The sequence below is a fragment of the Echinococcus granulosus genome (assembly GCF_000524195.1).
Source record: "Echinococcus granulosus chromosome Unknown EG_S00003, whole genome shotgun sequence".
NCBI classification, from domain to species: Eukaryota; Metazoa; Platyhelminthes; class Cestoda; order Cyclophyllidea; family Taeniidae; genus Echinococcus; species Echinococcus granulosus.
In genome coordinates, this window is record NW_020170383.1 from 867,901 (window position 1) to 894,239 (window position 26,339).

A 26,339-nucleotide genomic window follows, 5' to 3' on the forward strand; every position below is an offset into this window, starting at 1 on the left:
ATGCTTCTACTATCCTGATTCTGAAAATAATTGCTACATGGAATTACTTGATTTTGGATTGCCTGACCGTCATTCGTAGAAACATTGACGACCAGCAGAGTTCTGTCGTGCCTGATCGGAACTACCGAAGTGTAGTCACCGACGGAATATAGCTTGAAGTTGGGGCCATGTGAAATACCGACCTTAGAATTTTATGGTGCGTGGATTCGTGCACTACGTTTAACGTTCACGACAAAAGTGGAATCTGACTTTGCGAATCGCAGTTTGGGAGCTCATTTACGTGGCATGATATTGTGAAAAATCCAGTCAGAATACCATGAAAGCGTAGTAAATGAAATGAAACGAGGAAGATGCCGTCATAAGATGTGTTTGGGAACTGTTAAAAGGCATGGGAAGGAAGAATCATGTCCATTGCTTGTGCCTTTTGAAAATATCACCAAAGGGGAGAGTAACAAGTTCCACCGATGTGATCTTCCGGTCTTTTTGGAAGTTTGTAGTGTCCTTCATGGGATCTAGTCGGGATGCGGCTCATTACATGAGTGATACTTCGTCCAAAGAGTTGAAAAATTCCCAGCCACAAGTATTTCGGTTGCACAAAAAATTAATTTAGGAATCAACTAAATCATTTTTAGCCATGCAAGTCTCACAATTTTTTCCTAATTCATATCTGGATTTTATTGGTTATGATATGCATAAGGGAGCGAGGAAGTGAAACCAAAATTTAATTCTGATTAGCCGATAGAGCCATGTTGTGCAACTTGAGCTGGTCATGATTCATTTAGAATTGATAAATGAAAAAACAACTACTTGATAATCTTAACTCCCATAAATTCGTAGCATTTACCACGCGATTTTACGAGGGAGCTACAGGAAAAATTCCACTACCTATAATGAATTGCAAGGTTGCATGTAGGCATGCATTGTGAATTGAAACGCGAATATTTTGAGAACCGATTGCTGCTTGCTGTAGTACGTTGGGTGTTTGTTTAACTCTCGTTGCTCCACCATTGTGCCTTCACTGGGCGGGTTTGCCCCAGGCTATCGCAGTAGTCCCCTTCCAGTCCTTCTGTGCGTCACCAATACGTATTCTGCCATAGCATTACAACTTCTTTCGACCTCAGGGAAGCCTCGGGCCGCCGCAATAAATAATGCATCAATGTTGTCATAGCATCAATAATCGACTAAGTAAGAAGAGTTCCCGTAAAGGGAAATCGGAACAAGTAAATGAATGTCAAAAAATTAGAGTAAGATCTAAAAAAACAAAAATCAGCCCAACAGTACTAATTAAAAGGACGAATTCTGATTTTATCAAGCATCACCGCCAAAATTCCGAAGTCAGTAAAAGTGCCGAAAAATTCCACATTGTGGCAGTGAGTTGCCATTAACAATGAGACTGGTCACATTTATTCATTCTCCATTGGCTAGGGTAAACGCCCTAATTTCGCTTTTGTGCTTTGCCTAATTGGGCGCAAATTTGTATCTGTTTTAATTCTCTTCACTTGAATTGTTTTCTTCCTCATTATTTCCATATTTGCTCATTTAAAAAAAAGATATCTATGAAATGCCACTCTGACTCAATCACTTTACCTGTATTATGAACAACTAGCTGAAAAAGGCCTTAATTTACTGCAATTTCTGAGAATACACTTTCGTCAAAATTCTATCTAATTTACTTATTGCAAGGGCATACAAAGTGCTCTTACAAAGAGATTTCGAAGAACGATTTATTTGGTGTTTTATCCTTGTAACCATGAAAATAACTATATCCTACAATTCGTCTTCTGAATTCAGGGATTTATCTGAAAACTGCATCTATTTAAGTGTATGTACGACCACTGTTCACGAATGGACAATTTTATGGACCCAAAATTAGATTTAAAATAACAAAATACCCAAGGATGCATTTGAATACCATCACCGCCTTAAAATATGCTTGATGGCACTTAAAACCTTGCTTCGTTCCATCCTCTGATAGCGCAAATCACCCTCACCATCGCGATGCCTTCCTTCGATTGGTGGACTTCTATGTCCCCACCTATTTGCAAAGGCAATAAATTGTTTTCTAGAGATGGCAAAAAGGGTTTGCGTCGGCAAAACTTCCTACTGTACAAACCATACTAAGTACATAACGATTTTCTCTTCATGGCTAGCGCAAAATTTTCCAAAGAAGAGCCTTTGTCACCTCTGTTAAGTTAAAGGCCATAAATCGCATCTAAGAGGGCATATGAGCTGTCTGTTTTTAAAGCAGTATCCTCACTGCAACTACCTGAATTTGTTATGAATAGTAACTTGGTTGGCATGAGAATCTACCTGAGGAAATAACTTTGACCTGTAAAATTTCGAAATAGGAAGGTTGATAATCGCGCTAGAAGCAACCAATGGATCACTTTCGTGTCTCCCCAGACCTTATAAACAACATCCACGTTGGGCGGACAGTTACATATGGCACCACTCCGTCCATCAAAAGAATCCGATTGTTGCCCAATGCGGGAAACAAATCCTCATTTTTTAAAATAGGACGAATAGCGCTTAATTTGGCCACCGTTTTAGTTGCTTGCATTTGTACTAGGTTCATAACCATAAATAAGAAATTCCTCGCTACTAAAGAGAGGTAGAGTTTCTACTAGATGAGGCGCTGTGAGCCCCAAAAGGGCTGCGCAACTGGGTGTAGCATTGCTACCCATGTCAAAAAAAAACAATTAAGTCATAACGATTGTCTGATTTCATGTAACCAAAAACCTAAAATCTTATTTGGCAATAAGCCAAATGAATATCACTAAAGTTTTGAAATATGCATGATGGTTTTTTTCGGTTCCCGAACAGCTCAGTCTCAGAAAAAGGAAAGTGAACTACTTTTGGAAATGATTGAAACAGCCTGAGTTCTTCCTGAAGTCGAAAGAAGATACAATACTAGGGTAGAATATGTATTGCTGATGTACAGAAGAGCATGGGGACTACTGGCATGATCTGGAGGTCACGCCGCCCAGCAAAGATAAAGGATGTGCCTTAAGTGCTGGGGAAACCAGAACGAAGAGTTAGACAAAAACTCAAAGTATTACATTAGCAGAAGATATGTAAATGATGTAATTTTCTCCTATAAGAGCAATCGTAGGGTGTATTTAACACGAAATCAAGTTAAAAATTTAGCACCCTGTTTTATCTTCAAATGTACTACTTCACTAGGTGTTGAAGTATCTCGGGTGACTTTACTTTGTTTAGATAAGGCATAAAATGTCTGTTTGAATATGCTTTTTAAATGACAAGTGCGAAACCCGTGAATGGGCGGACGTTATCGGCCCCGGAGGAAGAAAAGAAATCCACTCCATGTTAAATTTTGATAACCTGCTAACTTCCACCATGTCCCTAGGATAAAATATGTCCTCTTCCGTTTCAGGGGTTTTAAACCAGAATTAAAGTAATGAAACACGGAATCTGCTACAAAAATGATTGGGGTTCAAGTTTCTAGTTTTTACTTAAAGAACGTTTAAAACACTTGACAATGTAGCCGTAATCACGATTATTTAATTACAATTACTCGAATATAGCGAAGATCCTGTACTTTATTCAGGAATTTTGAATTGTAGTTATAATAAATAAAGGGAACGTTGGGGCAGATAATGTGTTGTTTTCCTACAGAAGAGGTTGAAAGCTACGGAGGTACAATGGCAGAGACCCAAAGTGGCCTCCTTACTGAAACTGGGAGTTAAGCAAACAACGTACTACGCTATCAAGATAAGTATGGGAATGAAGAAAACCATACACAACTCCATACGTGTAAACGTTTCATGGATAGGCTGTATAAGGCATAAACTGTAAATCTTTTATGTACTAGGTTTAAAACAGGAATTTTAGGTTTACATTCCATTTGATTGCATTCTCGTTTTATCGAGAAGATTGCTCAGTTGAGAAATCGACAAAATTCAAGAAATGGATTGTGTAAGCGCAGTCCAACCTTTCCGTTTCAGTCTACCGGAAGTAGTACGATTTGCCTTTAATTATAATTTATTTCACTTGAATTTATTTTAATCGACTTATTAATCTGTTGGTTAGGCTTCTCACATTCAAAGCAAAATGTTGAGAATTTTGAAAGCTGTTATGTTTGTCCATAATATGCACAAATATAGGTAGCATAAGAATTTCAGTCATTAGTCCTTTGACGAGGATATGCTCAATAGGTGTAAAGTGTAATCTACATGAGAACTGTCAAGTAGCAGCCCATTTTATTCGCTGAAGGTCGCGTCCGATGGGAGGTTTGGAAATGGACTTATTTTAAAGTAACAGGAGATGTGGACGTCGTGGCGAATGGTTAGTGGGGTCGGAGTGTTACCCATCTTGTGCGGGAATGTAAATGCCACTTGGTATTAGATACCCTATCATCGTTCATAGCTAAATTGTAAATATTGAAATTGTGAATCTCTCGTCCCTGGCTGGCGCACTTCGATAAACTTCTGTTCCTCTCGGGAGTGGCGGCAGTATTTTGAACGCATTGGATAAGTGGCATGCATATTTATGCTCAGATGATGCAGTTTTGTGAGCATTCAGTAAGACCTCAGGTAGAAATGCCTTGTCGCGTTAATCTAGGGTAGCGTCTTAGACTGTACGATGTCTTCAGGTACGCATAATTCGAGTGAAAATTAATGCAAAAACATGATTTATCGATGGATTTCAAGCTTCCTTATATTTAGATCAGGTTTCCGGTCAGAGTGTAATAAGTTGCTATAACGCTATTGAACAGTCGTTTGGTTAAGATTGTCCCAGTATCACGTCCTGCAGGAAAGTATAAAAACCTCGAATTTTCGCATCCCCCACTTCCCAGTGAACTTCAGTAGAGGATGACATTTTGAAAATAATTTGGGCCATTTTAACATACTTTTGATGGTGTTGCTTACTAGTACAGAGCACATACGAAAAAGGTGACGCAAATTATTGATGGGGTTTTTCGCCTCTCTGCTGTGTGGCCATGGTTCAGCATATAGTGCCTTGAACTGCAAAAGCATTCATTTATTCGCAAGGCAGTAGACAACGTCGAACATACTGCGCCGTACCATCAGCAACTTATTCACAGAATTTTCTTTATTTGGTATTAATCCTGTAAACACGAAAACGCTGTAAAATGCACAGAAGGAAGGAATGTCAGCAAAAAAAACCGAATTGTTTGATGTGGAGTTCTTTGGTCGCAATTATGCTTCAAGTTGTACTTACAATAAAGTAGAAGCGCCGCTTTGATTAATGAAAAAGGTATCTTGCCTGATTTAACCACTTAAATAACACAAAACCCAGCAAAATTAAGTACTTTTACAGTCTTTAAGCAAGTCCAAATTATTTAATCCTTGTTTTTCCTTACAGCTTTGCAGATCTTTACATTTTAATGAAAAGCGGAGCATCAATACCGTAGCACTTGGGTTTGTTTACCGATTTGGTGATAGTACATGCATTTCAGCACTTGTTAGTTATGAGATGCAGTGCGCATTTGAATGGAAATAGCGTTTGCTTATAGCGCCAACTTTTTGAGGCGCATCCAAGGCCTTTGTGTTGCTTTGAAATAATGCTTTTGGTAGAATATAAACTAAAAGTTAGTGATTTTCGGTCAGTCTTTGTGCACACTTTTTCATGTGCGTCCTAATCAAGGTACATTCTGAGCTTTTGAACGGCGCGAGCTTATACGGCTGCATTTCTGTAGCTCATTATCAACAAGGCTGATTGAACACTCAACACTTGAACCGGAGAAGTATAAAAGAATGCAAAAAATCTTTCTCATTTGAGTAATGGATTTTCTCTAAATTGGTAGAAATTAATAAGCGATTAAATGACTACACTTTTTATTTGTGTATTATGTGACAATTTTGAGAAGTTTGGATGAATTTATTTACGCGGTATAAGTGATGTAGACTCCGGTACGATATGTACGTGCCAGCACAAGTGTTACCATACAAACCTCGGGTAAAAATTTGATTACCCATTTTTAACGCAAAATGTTTGCCCTCGTTGTAAAATAGGGAAATGGAAGGTATTTGGGATGACCACGATGTTTAGCACGTTTAAATTATGGATATTTATGCAAAAAGATTTTCGGTAAGTGCTTACGGGTCACTTTAGGCCAAAATAGTCACGAATTTGTTATTTGTGGTCTTTCCCGTGCCAAATCGACGTCTGGGTTTTTCGCACCAAAATGCCCATATTTTTGCTGCCAAAACGAAATAAGAAGAGTTGCCGCCATAATAAATAGGACGTTTAACAAACAGGCTTAGATTGGAAGAAAGTAAATGTTGTATGACCATTGTGAATTAAGAAAATCCCACCAATTAATTAGTAGTATTTTGCAAAATCCTTACTCGGCTAAGATGGGCTCATAACGACGCGAAAACGTGCAAGGACGTATAAAAGCACAATTATAAAGTTGTTCCTTTATTCTAGCTCGTAAGCACACGGCGTTTTTAATATCAGTTACAATACAGATTTCTGGAGCGTTTTTTAGTAAATATGCCCTTAAACCCAAATATTTCCCAAAGGGAAACGTTATTTCGGCCACCCCTCAGCTACAGTTAGAGCCGACCACAACACATTTTTGCAATTTACGGTCGCATTATGGCATGAAATTCTAACATTAACATTTTAAACTAATGTGCATTTCTTGACTTGCCTTTAGACAAGCGTTATTGCAACAATAATGTCACATTCACGAATATTTCGAGAGGGAAACAGTTATTCCTGTACCGACAGGTGGATCGTTGTGTAGAAATACCATTTTCCTCCCCATGTCGGCTCAGCTAAAAATTCAAATCACGAAGTTTGTGGCTTTTCAGCATTCATCTGTTTTCCGCCGCAGTCAGCAAATCATCGCCAAAACCCTTCCAATTACCTAGGATTTATTTTGCTCTAGTAGAGATTATGTTCAAATCTCACATAGTGTGCAAAATCCCACCCTTTTTACTAAGGTTAACTATGGTCGGAAACTTTGAAACTGAAACCTCCCCAACATTCTTCACCTTCAACATTCTAATTTTGGGACGTTTTTAGCACTGACTAACGTCATTTTATAAACATCGCTTTCAAAATCCGCACCATTCGAATGTTCAAGTCACCGACGAAGAATTCGTCTGAGTTAAAAAAAAAGTTGAAAAATCAAATCCAATTCATGCCGGGTAAACAGAGGAACAGAACACCACGGTCCTCATATGGTTAATGTTATGTAGACAATTGGCTTGAGGTAATTCACATTTGATACACAAGATATGGACCATCACCTAAGGTCACCGCTTTTAGGGAAGTGGAAATTTTACCAGACATTCATTTCCTCGCGCCAAAGAGCCTATTATTTCGTATACTTCACATCAAAGACAAATCCAGTACTGATGTGCAACCTGACCTGAAAGGATGCCAGATAAATAGCTCATGATTAGTTAGGCGGCTGAAGGGATCACAGGTCGCAGGCAAATCCCGCTACATCAGGTTCCAAGACCAAATGAACACTTCTACGTTGTGACTAAATCGAACGCTGTTTCGTCATAATTTAACTTCACCCACCACGCTCCACGAGATCTAGATGGCAAAAAATACAAAACGGAGTTTGAGAATAACTATGAAATAAAATCAGAGTATAGAATAGACAGGAAGGATGAACCAGCCTAGCCGAGGATTAATGACAACACTCAAATTGACGACACCTATATCCCTGTAGCAATATTCTTTTAGGTCAGCTTAGTAATCCCAGTGGGCGCTTGACACCAGCTTTGATCAGATAAGACAAAGAACCACGATTTGAGTGATGTGCCAAGCATACAATTGGGATAACAGGAAGCACAGTTGTATTAAAATAAACAAAGTCAAGATAACACGTTGGAGGAAGTTGGCATACAAAGTTGGATGGGAAAACAAGCCAGAATCTCAAAATGCGAATTAATACTGACACGAAGCGTTTGAGGAAATTCAAATGAGTAGTCCCAATGGTGGCCCTTGTAAAAAGTGTCCGAGTAGTAGGGCAACCTGAAGGCTTCCAGAAGACGTATGAAAGTCCCGAAATCTCGACTATTCCACGGTCGGTTTTCGTCGCACAGCTGTTTCAGGAAAGTAACTCAAGTGAAATCCACAGTACTTAAGCTAATATGCACATGCCACACAAAACCAACCATAGTGCGGCAAAAAGATTGAAAAGAAAATTCCCCACTGCAAAATCACGTCAAAACTACATATAAACAGTAAAAACAGTCAGAATGTCAGTAAGAATAACGTTGAAAAAGGTCAGGCATTTGAGGAGCAAGCACCGGCGATGAAACCTGAAACAACTTTTAGAAATAGACTGGTGGCGCGCTATAAATTGCCAGTTGTTAATAAAATACCTCAGAGGATATGAATGCAAAAGTATACTGTTGAATGCAATAAGAATAATCAGAAAGGGATTACCGGCACTGAAAGTAGACCCACCTCATAGGGTGTGGCGAAGACGAACAACTTGGGAAGGGAAGGATAGCGCCTGAGTCGGGCAAGTGGTATCGTCCATGTTGGCCACAAGTGTGTCACACCATTGTGTCCAGAATCAAGCCACGTCAATGACACTACTTGGGAGGTTAGGTGGATATCTGAAAATTCGGGGAGGTCGAAGAACATGCCCAACTCGTAGAAGAGCTGGGTGACAACAGAGCCTCCCTTCGAGAAACCGATGATGGCACAGGGTAACTCAGCACAGGCACCATTCACGGCAGTCGCCGCATTTTTCAGCAGAGCGTCAAGGTGACGCCAGGCGGGAGAGGTGTCGCCGATGCCGTGAATCCCCGAGTAGTCTGGCACACCGTTGCCGCTGTAGCGTACAAAGTTGGTGTAGCAAGCGAAAGTGTCCAGAGACCACCGTGACGCACGTACTATCCACAAGTGAACGCCAGAGACACCTTCGAGGCGATTGAGAAGAAGACTAGCTACAGCCTCGAAGCTCCACTTTTCTGCAAGGCCTCCAAACTGCGGATGAGCAGACATAATGCTAAATTCATTCTGTAGGAGAAAATAATAGAGCAATTTAGTGACATCCACAACACCTCCAGATTTTCCTAATAAAGAATAAACAGCTTGCCTAAAAGGTTAGCTAATAACATCATTGCCTTATTCAGAATCACTTTACGTACTGTACATCCATAATACTAGATTTTCGACTTAAACAACGAGCAGTCTTATGAACAAAAGTGACCCATTGATCCAAGCCACAATTAAGCGTAGAAGTATTCGGTTGTAAATTTCTATACAAAGTAGTCGGAGTGGCAAAACCTACCTGTGCATCTCCGCAAAACAGCACCAAATTAGCATTAGGACGATCACCACGTGATGAGAAGAACACGTCATTCTTCAGATGGTCGCGTCCTTCCACAGCTGGTAGATAAATAAACGTCAAATCCCTCTGAACTGCCATGCAGCATAATCACCAATATAGATAATACACAAACGAAACACGACACAGCCAGGCAATACGAAAGGTTAACCAACGCTCCCAAAATGTGATGTAATAAAGAAACTGCCTATATTGTCCCTATGAGAAAATTCTGACAACAGATATCGGTAAAGTAAATGCCATGGGAGACAGTCGGTAAATTCATTAATTAATTAAACAGGTCGTTTTATGAGCAAAATAGAGACGTAATTATAACATAAAATTCCACAACAAAGTAGCACTTAGTAGCGTACATAATCCTGTAGATTTATTACTGCCAAGAGCAAATATATAATCTCCTCCAAATCCACTGGAGTTTTCTGTGTAATTGCAGACCGCGTCATCTCGCAAGCCTCATTTTTTTTCATAACTTTTCATAACTTCTAACAGCAAGTTTTGCCAGCTGTGATAGTTGTACCCACTTTGTAAAAAATTTGATCCAGTACTGCCTATTTTAGTGAACCCAAAACAGCAAACACTGTGGCCGTGGCAACGGCAACTCTTCGAACTTCAGGAATGTCACACGAGTACTTCTAGTTTACACAAATTTCACACTTTAGAGCTTATAATTTTGAATGGAAATCGGTCCAATCATGCTTGGAAGACATACTTACTGTAGAACCGAGCGAACGTGCTAAGGGAATACAAGTATCACTGTTGTGTTGTGTGATTCCTAGGATTCTCGCCTGGCCTTTATTACGTGCGCAAAACTATTCATCCGTTACATCCAAATACTCAGAGATATTGAAAGATGTTACGACCAGATTGTTCATCCACAGAAGCGTATCCTTTTGCGAAAATTGTTGGACAGTTTAATAGGGAGAATCCTTGAACTGAAAGAAGAAATGGTGAAACTTGACTTGAGTGAATACCACTATTTCGATGACATATTATCAGAATTTAAATTAACGCCAACCGAAATACAGGTTCCAATACCCAAATACTTTGTTGTGGATGCGCAGAACACAATAAGGGATAGGCACGCATTCATCAACAGTGTTCGAAGTCAGTTAGGTACAACTCAGGTTAAGGTGAGCATATAAAACCTACCCTTTTAATAAATGTTGCAGGTTTGACCCTTTTTATGTGGTCAGTCTACAATCAAATTCTGTACTAAGCACCTAACTTAAGCCGCTGAAAATACAGGCGATCAGTTCTGGTTTTTTGAGGGATATAGTTCTTACTAAACAAAAAATTCAAGTTCACATAACAGACAATAGTCCCTGGGGGAGGTGTAAAAATATTTTTTTCATTTGACTTTGCCAAACAATCAGCTCAAATAACTGTAATTTAAAGGAAGAGGAACCGATGTCTGTTGAAGAAGCGGTGCTGATCATTCAAAGGCACGAACGCGCAAGGCAAGGTCGTCTAAGAGCCAAATATATGAGAGAAATACGGATGCAGGAGGAAGCTGAAATGGACCCTGAGAGTCGTATGAAAGACGTTCTCAATCCACAAGATGCGGCCAAGGTGATACAAAAGGTGTGAACCCTATATTAATATCTGCAGTTCCGAGATCAAACCACTAAGGAACTAAAACGCTTGCGCAGTAAGATGCATTGAATATTCTTAGTTACAGAGACTGCTTGTTTCTTACTGCTAAGTTTTTTTTAATAGTTTTTACATGTACGAAAATTTATTCAAAAAACACCTTTATTTGCCAGCCGTCAATTTTAAGGTTTTCAAGCATTTTACTTTTATGTCCAATGACCAATCATCGTTATTGACTTCTCAATATAGCATTGGAGAGGGTACTTAGCACGGCAGTATACAAAAAGCACGCGACAGGATGAATTCATATGGTTGGGAATGGCAAGTTCATTTCTGTCTTTTGTTCGCTGTATAAAAACTAAATAAAAATAGCATTCATGTTTCATTTTAGGAGCCAATGAATTTACATTACAATAGTGTTGTGTCGAATATAACGAAAATGGCGCGGAAAATCGAGAGTCAGCGACGAGTTGCCCAAAGTATGAACCAAAATGAATATGAGCAGGCGCTGGTCAAAGTGAAGGAGAAAATACGCCTAACAGAGGGAACTGACATGCAGGAACGTATGGAGGAACAAATACGTCAGTGGTTCCTTGAATGCAGGTAGTTGTCAGTCTCAAACGAAACTGATATCTAGTAAAGAATTTTATCAATGCCAAATGTCTATGCTGTAGAATTTTCTATCCTACGGCGGCTGAGGTGTCATAAGTTAAAGTGATTTAGGCTGCATTTATTGAAAGAGTATAAAAGAATAAAACATACAATTTTATCAATATCCCAACGTCCTAATAAGACTTTACCAGATTCAAAATACCATCGTCAGTCAATCCAATTTGACGATTGTAGTGAACAGGTATTCATGGGTTTCTTGAATAACCATTGTATTGCTGTTGATAATTTTAAGCTCCTTGAGTCTTCGGTGGTTAACTTCTTAAGAAAGAAATTTGAGCTGCCTCCATTGCAAAAGGTCATGGAAGGGCAAATACGATAATTGCCATTAACAGTCGGCACTGAAAGACAGATTGAGAAGGCATAGACAATTTGCTTGAATATGAAATTATGCTTTATCTTATTGAAATCCACCTGTGGATATAAAAGCGGTTCCTGGTGCTACATTCAATTTTAGAGATACCAACGATGTTTTCCCCGACTACCCTTCGGTGGAAGAAGGTGGCTCCCAGTGGCTCTTCAAACCGAAACCTCCAGAACTTTTAGCCCAGGAGGAAGAGGAACGAGTGAGTCGCATGAGTGAGCCACATCAGTTGTTTGGGGAGCCAAAGTCTATTCAACCAGTGATGAGTATCGATATGTATATCTGTCTAGATTGTTGGAAGCCTTGCAAAAAATGCAGTAAAGCAACTTTCGGTGCGAGAAATGATCATTTTGGCACATGATTTGAATAAAATATTTTTCTAATGACTGTGATTGCCTTGATGTATAATGAATAGCCCGTTTAAGAAATTTACCAGCAGTAGTGTTTGCATTAATAGAGAATTTTGGGTGGCAACCTCACTTTGCCTGTTGTAGCGGGTAGCTATCTCCCTTGCTTTTGATATTTTTTTATTTTACTCCTGCATAATCGAGCTGGCCATTTGTATATAAAACTCGTTTTTCATTTAAAACCCAAGTGAACTTTTTCTTCAGATTGCAGCAGAGAGAAGGCGTAAAGAAAAGGAGCTGAAGGATAGTGGTAAAAAAATCCAATTAGAAAAGAAGGTATGTCTTTTCATAAGTCAAACCCTTTTTCATTAAAAATTACATAAATATACTCAAGTGTTGACAAATACACAACAATACCTCTCTACTGAATTCTTCGTCGTATCTAAGCAGGAAATGTTAGGTGTCTCAGTTTTGACTAGGTCTTGAAAGTGTTTACTTCAGAAAGAACCGGAGGGTTGGTTCATGTCGCCTTCCACGTTCATTCAAGATCTCACTGATGGTTGCAAGGAATATAATGGTAAGTATTCGATGACCCAAAGCGCTCACCTTTGGTCTAAACGCATCTTACCCTAACCACTTATCTACCACGATAAGTCCCAGCAAAATATCCCAGTTACAAGCATCTCTACCAAGGGCTGAAAATTTTACATACATTGTTTCGTATATTTTTTTAAAATACATATTGTTTTACTGTTAACAAGTTGCACCATTATTCTACAAGAAAACTGGAGGAATCGCGATGAAAGCGCCAATACCTTTCAAAGACACGAAGAAGAAATTATTAAAAATGATAAGCGTGCACAACTTGAACTCGAAATCCGTGCCAATGTACGTGAATTTTCATCTTCATTTCTTCATTCGTACTTAATGATGACAAACACAATACAGCCACACTCTTGAAAAGTGCTTCAAGGTTTTAATAACCTTCCGCTTTCAGGTTGACGACTTGATGCGGCAAGAACTGCGAAATTTGAAAATTTCCATTGATAGTCAGAGGCAAAAGAGGATAAATAAAAGAAAAGTCAAGAAACCAAAGGCTAAGAGGAAGAAAGGGGGTTTAAAGGATCTGACAAAAGACAGGTGCGCCTACATGAACGCGTGTGTGCTAATAAAAATGCAGAAGTATTAATGGTGTATTCGACTTTTACCAATCTATCAAAGCACCATTTTTTCACGGGTATGATGATTGCATATGGGTTTTCAATGAAGTCGGAATACTGTTGAGCCACATATGCTTGTCACTAGTTCTCAAAAGCAATATATTTAATTTATCATTGAAAACGCTAGTGAGTTTTATTGGCGAATCTGCAAAGTGAAGTTAATTTATTTTAGACTGGCTTTTTTCCTTTAAAGAATTTTAAGACTTACGTTCCATATTGTTCAGTAGTAAGCATTTTACGATAGCAAACAGCATGGAGATTAGAAGTGATCAAATTGATGAGTATTACGAACAAGCTGTGAAATATTGTTCTCCATATTTGAAGAACACTGGAATCAGTTTATGAAGAACTAGTAATTGAGGATATCATTAAAAAACCACAAAATATACATCTCGATCAATACTATGGAGAATATTCATACCTTGGAACTACTCTAAAGGGCAGTATGATTGAACCTCAGCCTTCTCTGTCTGATGTCAAACAACTAGTCACGTTATACGGGATTCTGCCTTTGGGTAAGTGCAGACCAGGTACAGCTGTTATGCTGATATTTTTAGAAAAAATTCACTTCTGCTTTTTAACGCATCAACACATCATTTCACTATGGTCAGGGTCCTGCCAATAAATGAACAACAATCGCTATTCAAAATACCTTAATAGAAGTTCCCACATTCAAAGGTCCTTCTTCCACTGCAACTTGCTTTTACCAGGTTAACTTTATTTCGAAGAGCACTTCAAATTCCCTCGTTTGATATCCTTCTAGTATCCACAGCCAATTTCATTTTGTATAACAGTTCATTTAGAACTGAAACTTCAGTGAGCGAGTTTTATCTCAGAGAAGTCTTCACACCAAGTCGTACCGAGTGATCAAGAAACTCGTTTTTTGAAGCTCAGTTGCATTGATAAAACAAATGAATACCGTTTTTCTCAGGTGAAATGTCCGGAGTTCACAGTAGCTTGTCCAAAAATAGGTTCCCCGGACGTACATGCAAGAGCCAGTCTAACGCGCTCTATCCTGCTGGCCGGACCTTCGGGGACAGGAAAGAAGACACTGGTGCATGCCATTTGCACCGAGACAGGCGCTAACCTCTTCGATTTGACCGCAGAAAACATAATGGGTAAGTACACTGGCAAGGAGGCCACTCGCTTGCTCCTCAACATGGTCTTCAAGGCTGCGAGGCTCCTTCAACCCTCGGTGATCATGGTGGACCAATGCGAGAAAATGTTTGGCAAAAGGATCCCCAAGATAGACAAGGTGTGATGCAACCTCACTTTACATCTGGTTCAATCAACAACTGTGCTTTATTCGTTTGCAGTTTTCTATGGAAAACTCTATCATTTATTTAACTTACTTTACCCAATACCTCAAAGTCTGTCCTTTTTAAACTACACAGGTCTGCATTGTTTGCAGAATGTGGCCACATACATTCGCAAACATTCTATTACATAAAACGTAGATTTTATCAAATACAAATTACAATGCCTAATAGCTGTACCATATCAGAAGCCAAATTTATCTCAACAAGGATTAATTCGCTCCACAAATTACTCTGAAAAAGTGTGGTGATGGTCAATCATGCTCCTTGAGTAATGGCATTTTTTTACAAGACTGATCCCAAACGCCTAAGGAGAGAACTCCCAAGAGCCGTAAGGACGATAAAACAAGGCGACCGAATCCTTCTAGTGGGCTGTACACACGCACCTTTCGACGCAAAGGTGAAACCCTTCTGCAAACTCTACGACCGCATCATTCTTCTTCCGCGTCCTGATTATGCTTCTCGATATCGTGAGTTATTCTCGAGTTGCGGAGACTCTTTACGGTTGATATCATACAAATTATGCACCGGCCGCATAGACCGTCCATTAGAGTTTGTACTTATTTATCTCGTTACCATTTTTGTCAATGCTTTGTTATAGAGTTGTTAAAACTACTTCCATATTGATGAAACAAGGCGATATTTCGATTATCAACTCCGATAATGGCACTGGAGGTCATGACTCTTGTCCTTCATTCCATTCTATGATGTTGATCGTAATAGGCTTTTTCCTCAGTCATTTGGAAAGTGGTAATCGTGAAGAATGGTGGTGTCCTGACAGACGCCCTGGATATCTCTTCGCTGGCGAAAGTCTCTGACGGGTACACCATGGGAATGATGGATAGAGCTTGCAAGGAGGTGCTCACGGAGCGCCGCCTGGCCCTCCTGGACAAGGTACCCCTCGTGGCCTCGGAGCTGATCGCTCCACTCTCTCGCATGGACCCCGTTTTTTTAGAGGAGGAAGAGGCGTATAAGGTAACGGTGACACTTACCCAATAGCAGTGTTTAAACAATGTCTTACATGTTTACGGCTTCGAAAACATTAGCTTGGCCTACTTTCGACCTAGAAATGGTACCGCAAAACGCCACTGGGGAAGAAGAAAATGAGAGTCATCGAGGAGGCAGGAGTTGCTCAGAAAAAGGCTATTAAACCGAAACCCAAATAGAGCCCCACGCCTCCTGACGCCGCTATCTCACTTTCACATCCCCGAAAATGGTCCCTTGACACACATCGGGAAAATGCACTTTTAACACTAAATCATCACAATTAGTGAAAGGGGTAAGAAGCTGTGTATGGGTAATGTACTTATTTCATGATGATAAAATTTGAAGGATTTTCCAAGTGCAGTAAAAGGCCTAAATTGTTGCTAAAGCGAAAAACAGTCTGGTAAAAATAGTGTGTCAAATTACCGCGATATAAACTGTTATACAAATTTATGTTACTAGAAAATAGCAAGCGTGCAACTGCATCGGGATATAAGAGATGCTTCGTCAGATGAAGCACAGATTACAGAATACAATGAATATGAAGGTCAAGACGTAAAAGGCGTTTTAAGCAGGAAGCAAATTAAGAAACAAAGGTGTTTTATTTTTACAGGATTTTCAGATGCAAAAGGTAGGGCCGTAAAGGTAGTAATGAAGCTCTCATGCACTTCGTCATTGTTCTGATTTAATTTGATGAATTCGGTTGTTCAGACCTCTACGATTCCGTGCGATCTCGATTGCAAGAAACTGCACACGGGGCACTACATGAGAAAAGTGAATAACTGGAAGCTCAAACGACGTTCAGTACAAAAACGTCGAGTTATCGTTCTTTAAAGTGCCAATATATTGATGAGATTAAAGGGCCTCGTTGATGCAAATTCAAGAAACGCCTTTTTGAATTAAGGCGGCCGAAAATCAATAAAAAAATTGGTTATTTACTGGTACTATATTCAAAGCAAACGACAGTTAAGCCGATTTTGAAGCATAATAATTTGGAGACATTGGGAGTAGTAAATAGGATTCGTGGACTTACCGATGCATGTGTTCTTTTCATCGTAGCCCCCAGATGAGTCAAGCCTCAGAAGGGTGCCACGGTTGTAGTCTTCGACAACACCATCGAATTCGTTGCAGAAAGACCGCCAAAGCTAAGGGATAGAAGAAAAGTGTTCAATGTAACACTCACAATGAAGCAAAAATAGTAAATGGAGATAAGAAATGAGTAATAAACAGGTTTCCATCAGTTTAAATGATGAACTCAGGGCATCGTAAACGGTTTAAAAGTTAAACACAACCTCTGGAGAAATTTTAAGGGATTCTAGTGAAATAGAAAGAAAACCAGGACGTGCCCTGTCACCTCTTTTTGTTCCTCAGACTTGATATCATCTTCGGTAAAGCAGTCTACGTTAAGATGAGGAAAAGTCTCACTAAAAGTTTTGCAAATGCGATCATCAACGGCTGATAACCGGAGAATACGTGCGTCCGGAACGGCACAGAGTATATTGTAGTGGGTTTCCGCGTGATCGTAGGCAGCCATTGCCCACGACATTTCCAGCAAAGTCTATTGGACATAGCATTTGGGTCAACAATAAATAAAGCGTAACGTTAAGTAATGAACACGACCACAAATGAGTTCCAAGCATAATATGCACTTTAAGAAGGGGGTGCATTTCGAACACTGGAACGTCGTGTGAATTAAGCCATATCAGCCTCGAGTAGGAGTGTACCACCATACCAGACCAAAATCACTGATGAAATTCCCCAGAAGTATAACGAAGACTCACATCGTTTTGATAATCGCTGCGACATAAATCAACCATTTCACATGAGAAGAACTGAACACACACTACTAACAAGCGCGCCCTCTATTGCACCAATCATAAAGCAGGAAAGGACATTCAATATAAGGCCAGACCGTAAAAAGGAAAATTTCGTAGTGGATTGAAACTGAGGAGCCTAAGTAATGCACTTCCCTGCAAGTTAATATTTTAAAAATTCTGACGGGCTTTTTAGCCAGTAAAACAAGTTATTTTTTGTTTGTGTTTCCTGGATTTTCAAGCCAATAATCATTATTCTAATTGCCACTTTTTGCCATCCAAGTACTTGAATTATGCTTTTCTTTGGTTAAGATAGGCGCTGTAATGGTCTATTGCATTCGTCATGCATGTGCGTCATAATACCTTCAGGAAATTTTCCTCTCTTTCCAAAGCGAAACAGTCACCACAAGCCCTTTTTGTGTTCATTATGTCCAAAAATAGAGCCAATTTTCATTATTACTGTGCGCAAACCTGAGTGATTTGTGCAGTTTAGGGAGTAGACCTTGTTTTACTGACAAAGTCATGCGTTGGCAACTACGTTTTCCATTGGCATTTATATTTCGAGAGGGCTATTCCACTCCTCTCACTTTTTGCCTATTATCTACTAAAACGATGCACGACCCCAGCGTATTTAGCACCTAATTTCACCCCAAATTAAATTTTTCTAGTTTCAAATACTATTTCGATTGTACAATACCTAATTCTTACATGAAGGCTAGCATTTATTTGCCACCACTGTGAAGTTGACCTTAATGTTTAAGCTGGTTTTTGGGTAATTATATCCTTTCCAGCAAGAGCGAGGTTTATGACTTCAGTGTCTCTCGCTCTGCTCAATGACTTTTTGTTTGCCCTCTTCACATGACGCATCGAGCAGCGATGGCAGCCTTCACAGGTCCGCAAGCGCATTCTCCTCCGAATCAGCCAATGGGCATTCACTCTCTTAATTTGGATTAATACTAACCATCAGAGCTGGCTTGGCTTAACTAAGCGGATGGCATAATTCAGTGTAGAATGCAGCTTTCCCGAGTACAATAACCCACTTTGAGCTAAGAGTAATTAGGGAGCTTTGGAACAGCTACATACTACATATGGATTGTAAGGTGCCGCACGGTTGCCTGCGCCATCGCGTTCTAGCCACTTAACTTGACCGGCCGACTCCTTTTCACGGCACGTGACACGCAAACAAATGCAGCCAGGACGTTCGTGCACGCGCATGCACCTCCACTTGCCGTATGCTTCCATAGTTTAATTCGCCAAAGACTAATGTCTTTTGTATTTTATAACTTGTTAGTCGCAGAAATCCTTATACTTTGTGATCAATTCACCTCTACCTGAACGTCATGCTATGGCAACAAACTTTTAATTTTCTGTTAAGCTGTGCATAAAATTTACCTGAGAAATAGAAATGTCATGTTGTTTTCAAACAGGCTTGAAGGTCAGATGACCCAGCGACTATTTCGAATTACCTGTGCCATGCAAAGTTGCCACAATAACTGTGTTTAGTCAAGTTCAACAAGTTTTCGAATTGTGGCAGATTTGAGGGTTTGTAATCGACAAAGGCACAAACAGTGCTTGTTTACCTACTATGTACCAGTTTCCAAATGAACACATTATTTAAATTAAGTTATTCATTTTGCCGTTCCGTTTGCTTCACCAAGAATTTTTTTAATAAATTTAGGACGCCTCCCAGTTTTTCCTTCTTTATCTTTACAGACATGAAGGAAGCTTATTGTTGCTGTGAGTTTTCATCTCCATCATTTCTGAAAAATTCCAGAGGGCATGTTGCCTCATAACTTACTTCGGTGAATTTTCTAATAGACACGAAGTTATTAAAACTGTTTGGGAGACAGTTAGGCGCATTCCGTCGTGACGGTTGCAATTTCTGCGAGCCAATGAACAACGCCGTTTTGTGCATTGGACGGGTCTGTTGCCAAATTCTGACTTGCAAAACGCAAGTGAGTCACGCGGCGTGGCACTTGCATGCCACCTACTAGGCAGAGATACAGTCCCACCCAACTGATCCCCGCAACCCATTCACGACAATAATAAGTTTCCAATGAGCATTTTGGCTTTTAAAATACTGCTGATGAGTTCGCAATGAGCAGCCTTACTGGCATTGATCAAGAGTGATCCTTTAAAAAATAAGAAAAAATGAACCACGCTTAGAATGCAGCACGCATCTGCACTTTTATCTTTAAGAAAGGGTGTAAATAAAAACAATTTCAGTCTATAGGTGGAAAAATAGCCAAAATTTGAAGTAGGGCTAAATGTTCTGCAGCTCATAATTCCATCTCTCTTGACAGGTAATTAAATCATGTCACAAATGACTATACTTGGAGCAACCCCCCGTGGCACATACTTAAAACAGATTTCATCTAGTTCAGTGAAATTTCAGCGGCGTTTTTCAACACATTTCCCACAAGGCTACCGATGGTCCAGTACAGCACTCTATACTTCACAGTACTTTTGGATAAACCACTCGGTGTTCAAGTAAGACCCGATTATACTTAAGTGCCCATTGACAACTGCGGAAAAGATTAGGATGTAAGAATGCAACCGGTTTATTACCACCCGGTTAAAATCCTGGGATATTACTGACAGGCACAGTGATTATCAAACAGGTGAAAGAATGAAGCTCTGTTTGCGTTCGAATGCCTTTAATTTAAAAGAAAATAGGTTAACTTCGAATCACATTCTCTGTGATATTCTGTGCACACTAAGAACTTAAGGAGACTCTTCGGACGGAATAAACGGAGAGTGAATCACCACACCACAGGCGATCCTATCGATTGCCATCTCGTGTTTGCTGTGGATTCATCGCAGCAAGGGAATTTGGCTCTGACGCAACAGCGACTGCTTCCATTGGTGGTGCATAAGGGGCTAGCAGCACATGACAGCTTAGTTGCAACTACATTGACGGCGCATGCACCTAAATTTCCACTTTCCCGATATGTGGATAATATGCCTATTACAGTCGGTATGAATTGCACCGTATTCCCAGCACATTTTTGGAGAAGTTAATTTCGTTGACTGACTGAATTTAGTTATTTTGGATACAGTGAATATTAAATTTCTCGCGTCCTGCTCGCGGTGTTTTTGCCTTTCTAACACTCCTCGTCGATCGGTGGGCTTGACCGATCCGCCCATTCATTTAGGTAATCAAAAGTAAATAGTAATTTGAAATACTATATATCAACTATTCAAAGACCTTGATTTGCTAGACATCTGTAAAAATACGGGAATTTTTAAATTTGTTTTCGCTTGATTCAAATGAATGTCCGCAAAATCATAAAATACTGCAAATGGAAACAGCGCAGATCCCCAATGGTAAATGCTACTTTCTCTGCCTGTGATAATTATAATAAGGGAAAGGGATGTTTGTGGGGAGTATGAGGGGCAAACATTACACGTTTCTAACACTAGTTTATGACCATTTAAACTAAGTACGCAAGTGTAATAAGGGAATGTAGAATGGCAGGCGCAGAAGGGTTTTTCACGCAAACTGCCCACTAAAGGCAAAGTGAACTGAGGAGAGGGCATTCTGTCAGGTTTGGATTTATACACCAGTGTCTAAATTAGGGCCTAATAAGGAAGCGGTAAAGGGTGTTACTGATTCTGATTCATGTGTGAATTTCAGCTAAAGGGCCTTTGCGTGAAGGAAAAGGTTAGCCATTTTCCACGATAACTTTCTAAATCATTTAGCCACACCTAAGGCCTAATTGCACACTTTAACAACAAATGACTACCACAAGTGGCGATTACGTACCCATCGCTAAGTTCTCGACCAAATTAAATTATTTGTAATAACCCAAACTACCCTCTACAATCCCTTTTTGAACCGAGAGAGGGCTGCCGAAGCACGAAGCCGCGAGAAGTGAGGTGAGGCTGAGGGCAAGAAGGCACACTCATACGGAATGAATCACCGCGTCAGTTATCGCGGGGCCAGCCGTTGGCCCTGCCTCCCACTCACGTCGAGGTGAATCAGCTCGACGGTGTGCACGTTGCGCGGGTACCTCGATTTCTGCAACGCACCTCGCGTCTTGCATCATCCAGCGGCGTGACCTTCATCACCAGGCCTTTTTGTCAAGACAGTGGGCACAAGGTCAAGGGCCCACGTGATTGCCACCTGTGTATTCTTTCTTTTTTTAAAATAAGGATGATTGGTAAACTTATCAGCATTACATCAATCATCTAGATAATGAAACTACCAAAAGTATCGTAAAGTTAACACACCTTTTTGCATATGGAATCAATAATCACCCAATATTTAGCCCAGTAAAAATAAACCAAATGACTCCTTGAGGTCCCTTACGATTACCGTAGCAGTGCATTAGGTAACTGAGAGTAATCCGATTGAACATTACACCTAGCATTAAATATCAAAAATGAGTTTGTGTGTTTAAATTCATTGAATGACTTTTCCTGAACTTTCGGATTTAAGCAGAGTTGGATCTCTTTCCCCATGCCAACAATATGGTGGCTTCGATGCGTTGCAGACTCGAAGGGTAATATAAGACAAAGTCTGACATAAGAATGCCAAATCATTCGCGTTGGAACAGGGCGCGATTTGATTCGTGTGCACCAGTTATTGGACGGCGCGTCGCGCGTTTGTTTGAACACGCAGACGCGCGAAATCAGCGGAGTTGAATTAGGCCCGCATGCCGATAGCCAGCATGGTCGGGCCCTTGTTCACCACAACAATTCCACCACTGCATAATAATCACTTCACAACACCAAGTTCACATTGTCCTTCTCTTAACCGGCTTCGCATTTCCAACAATGATCCCTGGGATTTATACCCTGTGCGATCGTTGTAACCGATAGGCTGCAGTCCAGGCATTAAAACAATACAAAAAAGTGATTTAAATGTGCGAACAGTGCAATCAGCAATATTTTTGCGACACTTCACAATTTATTATACGTTGTTCCTAAAGTGCGGGAAGATATTTGAAATCAGAATTAATAAAATGTCACCCGACTAAGTTGTGATTGATCCAGTTTTGGCACCAAATAAGTATATTCTGCTATAAATTCATCTTAGCATGAATGAAGAGGGGATTTTTGCAAATATTGGCTTAAGTGGTCTTTGCCTAGAAATTACATGCGCGAGTTTTTCTAAGCACCTTGTAAGTACCATTATACGAAGTAGATGAGCACAAGCACAAAACAAACGCCGATTGTGGAAGTAAACCAAACATCAGCCTCTACAATGTTGGGGATAATAATTCTCATTGGCGTTACCATTATTAACTAACTCCATATCCTAGCACAGTAAAAAAATTCTAGTTGTATGGTGCGTTATAAAGCTTAAGCTAATATCACTGAATAATGCTTGGTACCTGCATCGACGAATCCAGTTCCCAAAGATTTTGTTTGATTCATCCCTGTAATTTTTAATAAGTAATAATTTGCCCTTCTCTGCAGCTATGATTGTTTTTTTGACTCGACATTTACTATGCGGGCACTTAAGTCTTAGCAGCTTGTACTTCCACTACTGTCCTGGCTCTGGGGTCATGCCAGTGGCCTCCCAGCCCTCCTGTTTGTTAGCAATATTGATGCAGCCCTAGACTCCCCGCAAGACAAAAGAAGACATAATACTGGGGCAGAATATGTATTGTTAATATACAGGAGGGTTTAGAGCTACTTGCTTGGCCCAAGGCCAAGTCGCCTAGCAAAAGTACAATCAAGGAGCCTTAGGTGACCTTGAAACTATTACGAAAGGTTAAACAAATAACCAAAGTATTGCATAGCGCTCCACTCCTTTTAGGCGTCGTCCTTGACGGCTTCACCGTCACAAAGTAGTCAGTGCTGTAAGGAAAACACCCACGAACCAACTACGATCGGCATCGAATTTGCGTGCAACTGAGACGATATCTGACTGCAACGTCACTAACCCCTCTTGGCAATTTGACCGCAGCTTGAGTTTTGTCCCGTATCTTCATTGCCAGTCGTAAGAACACTAACCTGAAAACAGAGTCATATAACAAGGGACGGGTTTTAACATAGCTTCGTGGGGATAAGTTTTTGCGTCTCTCCCTTTGTGCCACTTTGTTTTCATTTCAGTGCTGTCCAGCCATATATCTGTCTGGGCTCCAACCAGTTAGTAGAGTTGGAAAAGGTATCGCGTGTTCAATTTGCCGGCGTCGTCATACGGGTACTGTAGACAGCTCCATGATGAACCTCTCCAGATGGTTCCCAGCTATTGCCGCCTCAGTTGTGGGTAGCACTCCTTCAGACTTCGGGATTTGGGTAGCTATCGGAGATAACCCTCGGTTAGAAATCGTCACAGATCATCCCGTCCGCAGCATATACCCCTCTTCCTTCACATTAAAGTTTGGCATTTGGCAACAGAAATCAGGGTAGATGTCCTTTAAGGTCGGGTTCGCTATCCGCTGACACTAATGTGGTGCCCCGAGCCTTCCCTGATGGCGAGAGAAGACATAACACTAGGGCAGTATGTGTATTGTCGAAGTACGGAAGGGTTATGGAGCTACTAGCATGGCCCAGAGACCAGCTCGCCCGACGGAGGTGCAATGGCGGAGACGCGAATTGACCCCTTTCCCAAAGCCGAGAACATAATACTTGGGCAGAACATGTATTTCTGACGTACAGAGGGGGTAGGAGGCTACTGGCATGGCCCGGAGGCCGTGCCACCCAGCAAAGGTGCAATCGCGGAGCCTTAAGTGCTGGCAAAACCAAAACGAAAAGTTACACAAATAATCCAGGCACTAAGATATATGTTCTGCCTTGATCATGTGGCTTCTTCCGACTTTCAGAAAAGGCTAGGGGAACTATGCTTCACCTTAAAGCCAACTCCAAAAAATCTATAAATATATGGGAGAGATTTGGAAAAGTAGCAGTGATTTTATTTATGCAGTTATTATAAAGTCATAATTAATTTGCTCACTAAGATGTGAGTCCTAAAATGGATTTAAGTGGAGGTCACTGCTAATGTAAATACAAATGTGAAACTAAAAACTGTCACCTAAACATTTTTTTGGTGGGACTCATGAGGATTTTGATTAAACGATCTACCTATTTTAGCGTTGATAAATTAGCAATGGGAAAGAACTTATGCCATAGAATGCTGAAATAAATTACCCGGGACTTCTTTGACAAAAATGCTAATCTTCTCCATTGAGGCTGAAAGCGACCTTTTCCATCACTTTTTATATAAACCTACTAGATTCCTTAAATGAAAATATATATATTTTTTGCTTCCTTTGACAAATGAAGCGTCAGAAATAATAAGACATTTCTTCTGTATGTCAGTGAATTCGAGGAAGGTACTTCTCTTGTTGTGGTTGCTTCTCACAAAAAAGAAATGCAGAACTACTACGTTTGACCCTTTTTCTTAGAGATTTGCGCACTATGACTACCTAGCATAAACAAAAAGTGCAAAGGTGGCAGGCGTCTGTCATTGATCCTTCAACCTGGTACTTCATTCGTAAACACGGCATGAAAAGGCAATTATTGGTGCAAACCAGACGTACACAACTTTGGCATTAATTGGAAGCAATTATAACTGGGTAATGCTAGTTATGGTAATGTAGAATCAGGGTTTTATCAGTCCAAATGCGTAAAAATACCATTTTCGTTACAAGGCTGTGGTACTTGGTGTGAGTCCTTCGTACTCCGTGGTACTATTAGACTAAGACTATGACAATTGGGGTCGCCAATTTCTGGATTTCAAAATGAATTCCTATTAATTTGATCGTCTAAGCATCCTGCATCTGCAAGAAAGTTTTGGGATTATCTTGATCGTTTCGAAAGTTGGTGCCTAACTAGTAAGGACCTGAAGGTGGAGAAATAAACGGATCACTTCATTTTAGCGATTAATAAAAAAACCTTATGCACTAGCAAGTAATTTGTCATTTCTAGACTCTCCAATTTCACAACGCATGCAACATTTGAAGTTCCAGGCAGCTGAACGAACAATTTTTCGTATGGCTGTGAGCACAGCGAATCAAGATAACAGAAACATCGGACTCCGTATTCAGACTCAAACAGCTCACTGGAACCTTGGTGCTCTATCCCCGACTCAACCCTGTGACCGACTAATCAGTGAACCAAATATACCAGATATGCAACGAAAGGTCTGGCTAATTCCCAAAAATCAATTTTTAGTCTTTTTGAAGGCTTCGTGAATAGAAGTTCGAAGTTATTATCAAACCTAATACAGTATATAGTGACGATTAGGTAGTAGATTGAAATGCTGAAAGATAGTAAAATAACTGCGAGTCATGCTGTTAAAACATTCTCTTCTGTCTTTTCGATTTTCAAATGCCAAGTATCATAAATGGGGTTAATAAGGGTATATTCAGTCCCCTTGCCACAGCTTAAAACCCTGGTTACACAAACGGTTGCTGGGTTAGTTAAGACTTTAACTTTCTTGTCATGGCTGCTAATTAACCAAACTTATTAACAATGTGTATAAACACTTGCGGTATTGTTTTGCTCGATTTTCTTACTTGCCTTAAGCCTCCTCTGGGCATCAGACTCTCAGATGCCTCCATTAAAGTTATTACGGGACACCCATTAATGTTTTTGAGTTCACATCTCATTAGAAAAGCATTGAAGCAACTTGTAAAAAATGGGTGCTTATAGTCGTTTACTCACCGATTTGGAACCGGCCGCTGTGACTCCTCGCAAGCGTGATGCTAAGGTTTCTCAAATCTCTGTCAGCCCCGACAAGTTCCTGCTACAAGGGACTGTTACAATT

The 26,339-nt window shown here is 40.2% G+C and overlaps 3 protein-coding genes across 3 annotated transcripts; 1 reads left to right on the plus strand and 2 right to left on the minus strand. All coding sequences in view use genetic code 11, as the record gives it.

The window, feature by feature from the left end:
* Positions 1–7,823: 7,823 nt before the first annotated feature.
* EGR_00786 (hypothetical protein) lies at positions 7,824–9,394 on the minus strand (the record flags this gene model as incomplete). The annotated part of the gene is made up of 3 exons (XM_024490035.1): positions 7,824–8,054; positions 8,422–8,982; positions 9,257–9,394. 3 exons carry the CDS (start codon positions 9,392–9,394, stop codon positions 7,824–7,826), a joined length of 930 nt encoding a protein of 309 aa, XP_024355438.1.
* Positions 9,395–9,928: 534 nt separating this feature from the next.
* Positions 9,929–15,985, plus strand: EGR_00787 (IQ and AAA domain-containing protein; the record flags this gene model as incomplete). Its single annotated transcript, XM_024490036.1, has 16 exons — positions 9,929–9,939; positions 9,973–10,060; positions 10,090–10,443; positions 10,709–10,894; positions 11,153–11,214; positions 11,321–11,506; positions 12,030–12,138; positions 12,548–12,619; positions 12,785–12,860; positions 13,065–13,171; positions 13,281–13,423; positions 13,828–14,018; positions 14,475–14,758; positions 15,112–15,289; positions 15,556–15,794; positions 15,887–15,985. 16 exons carry the CDS (start codon positions 9,929–9,931, stop codon positions 15,983–15,985), a joined length of 2,385 nt encoding a protein of 794 aa, XP_024355439.1.
* Positions 15,986–16,475: 490 nt separating this feature from the next.
* On the minus strand, positions 16,476–17,349 carry EGR_00788 (hypothetical protein; the record flags this gene model as incomplete). Its single annotated transcript, XM_024490037.1, has 3 exons — positions 16,476–16,564; positions 16,837–16,948; positions 17,158–17,349. 3 exons carry the CDS (start codon positions 17,347–17,349, stop codon positions 16,476–16,478), a joined length of 393 nt encoding a protein of 130 aa, XP_024355440.1.
* Positions 17,350–26,339: the final 8,990 nt, after the last annotated feature.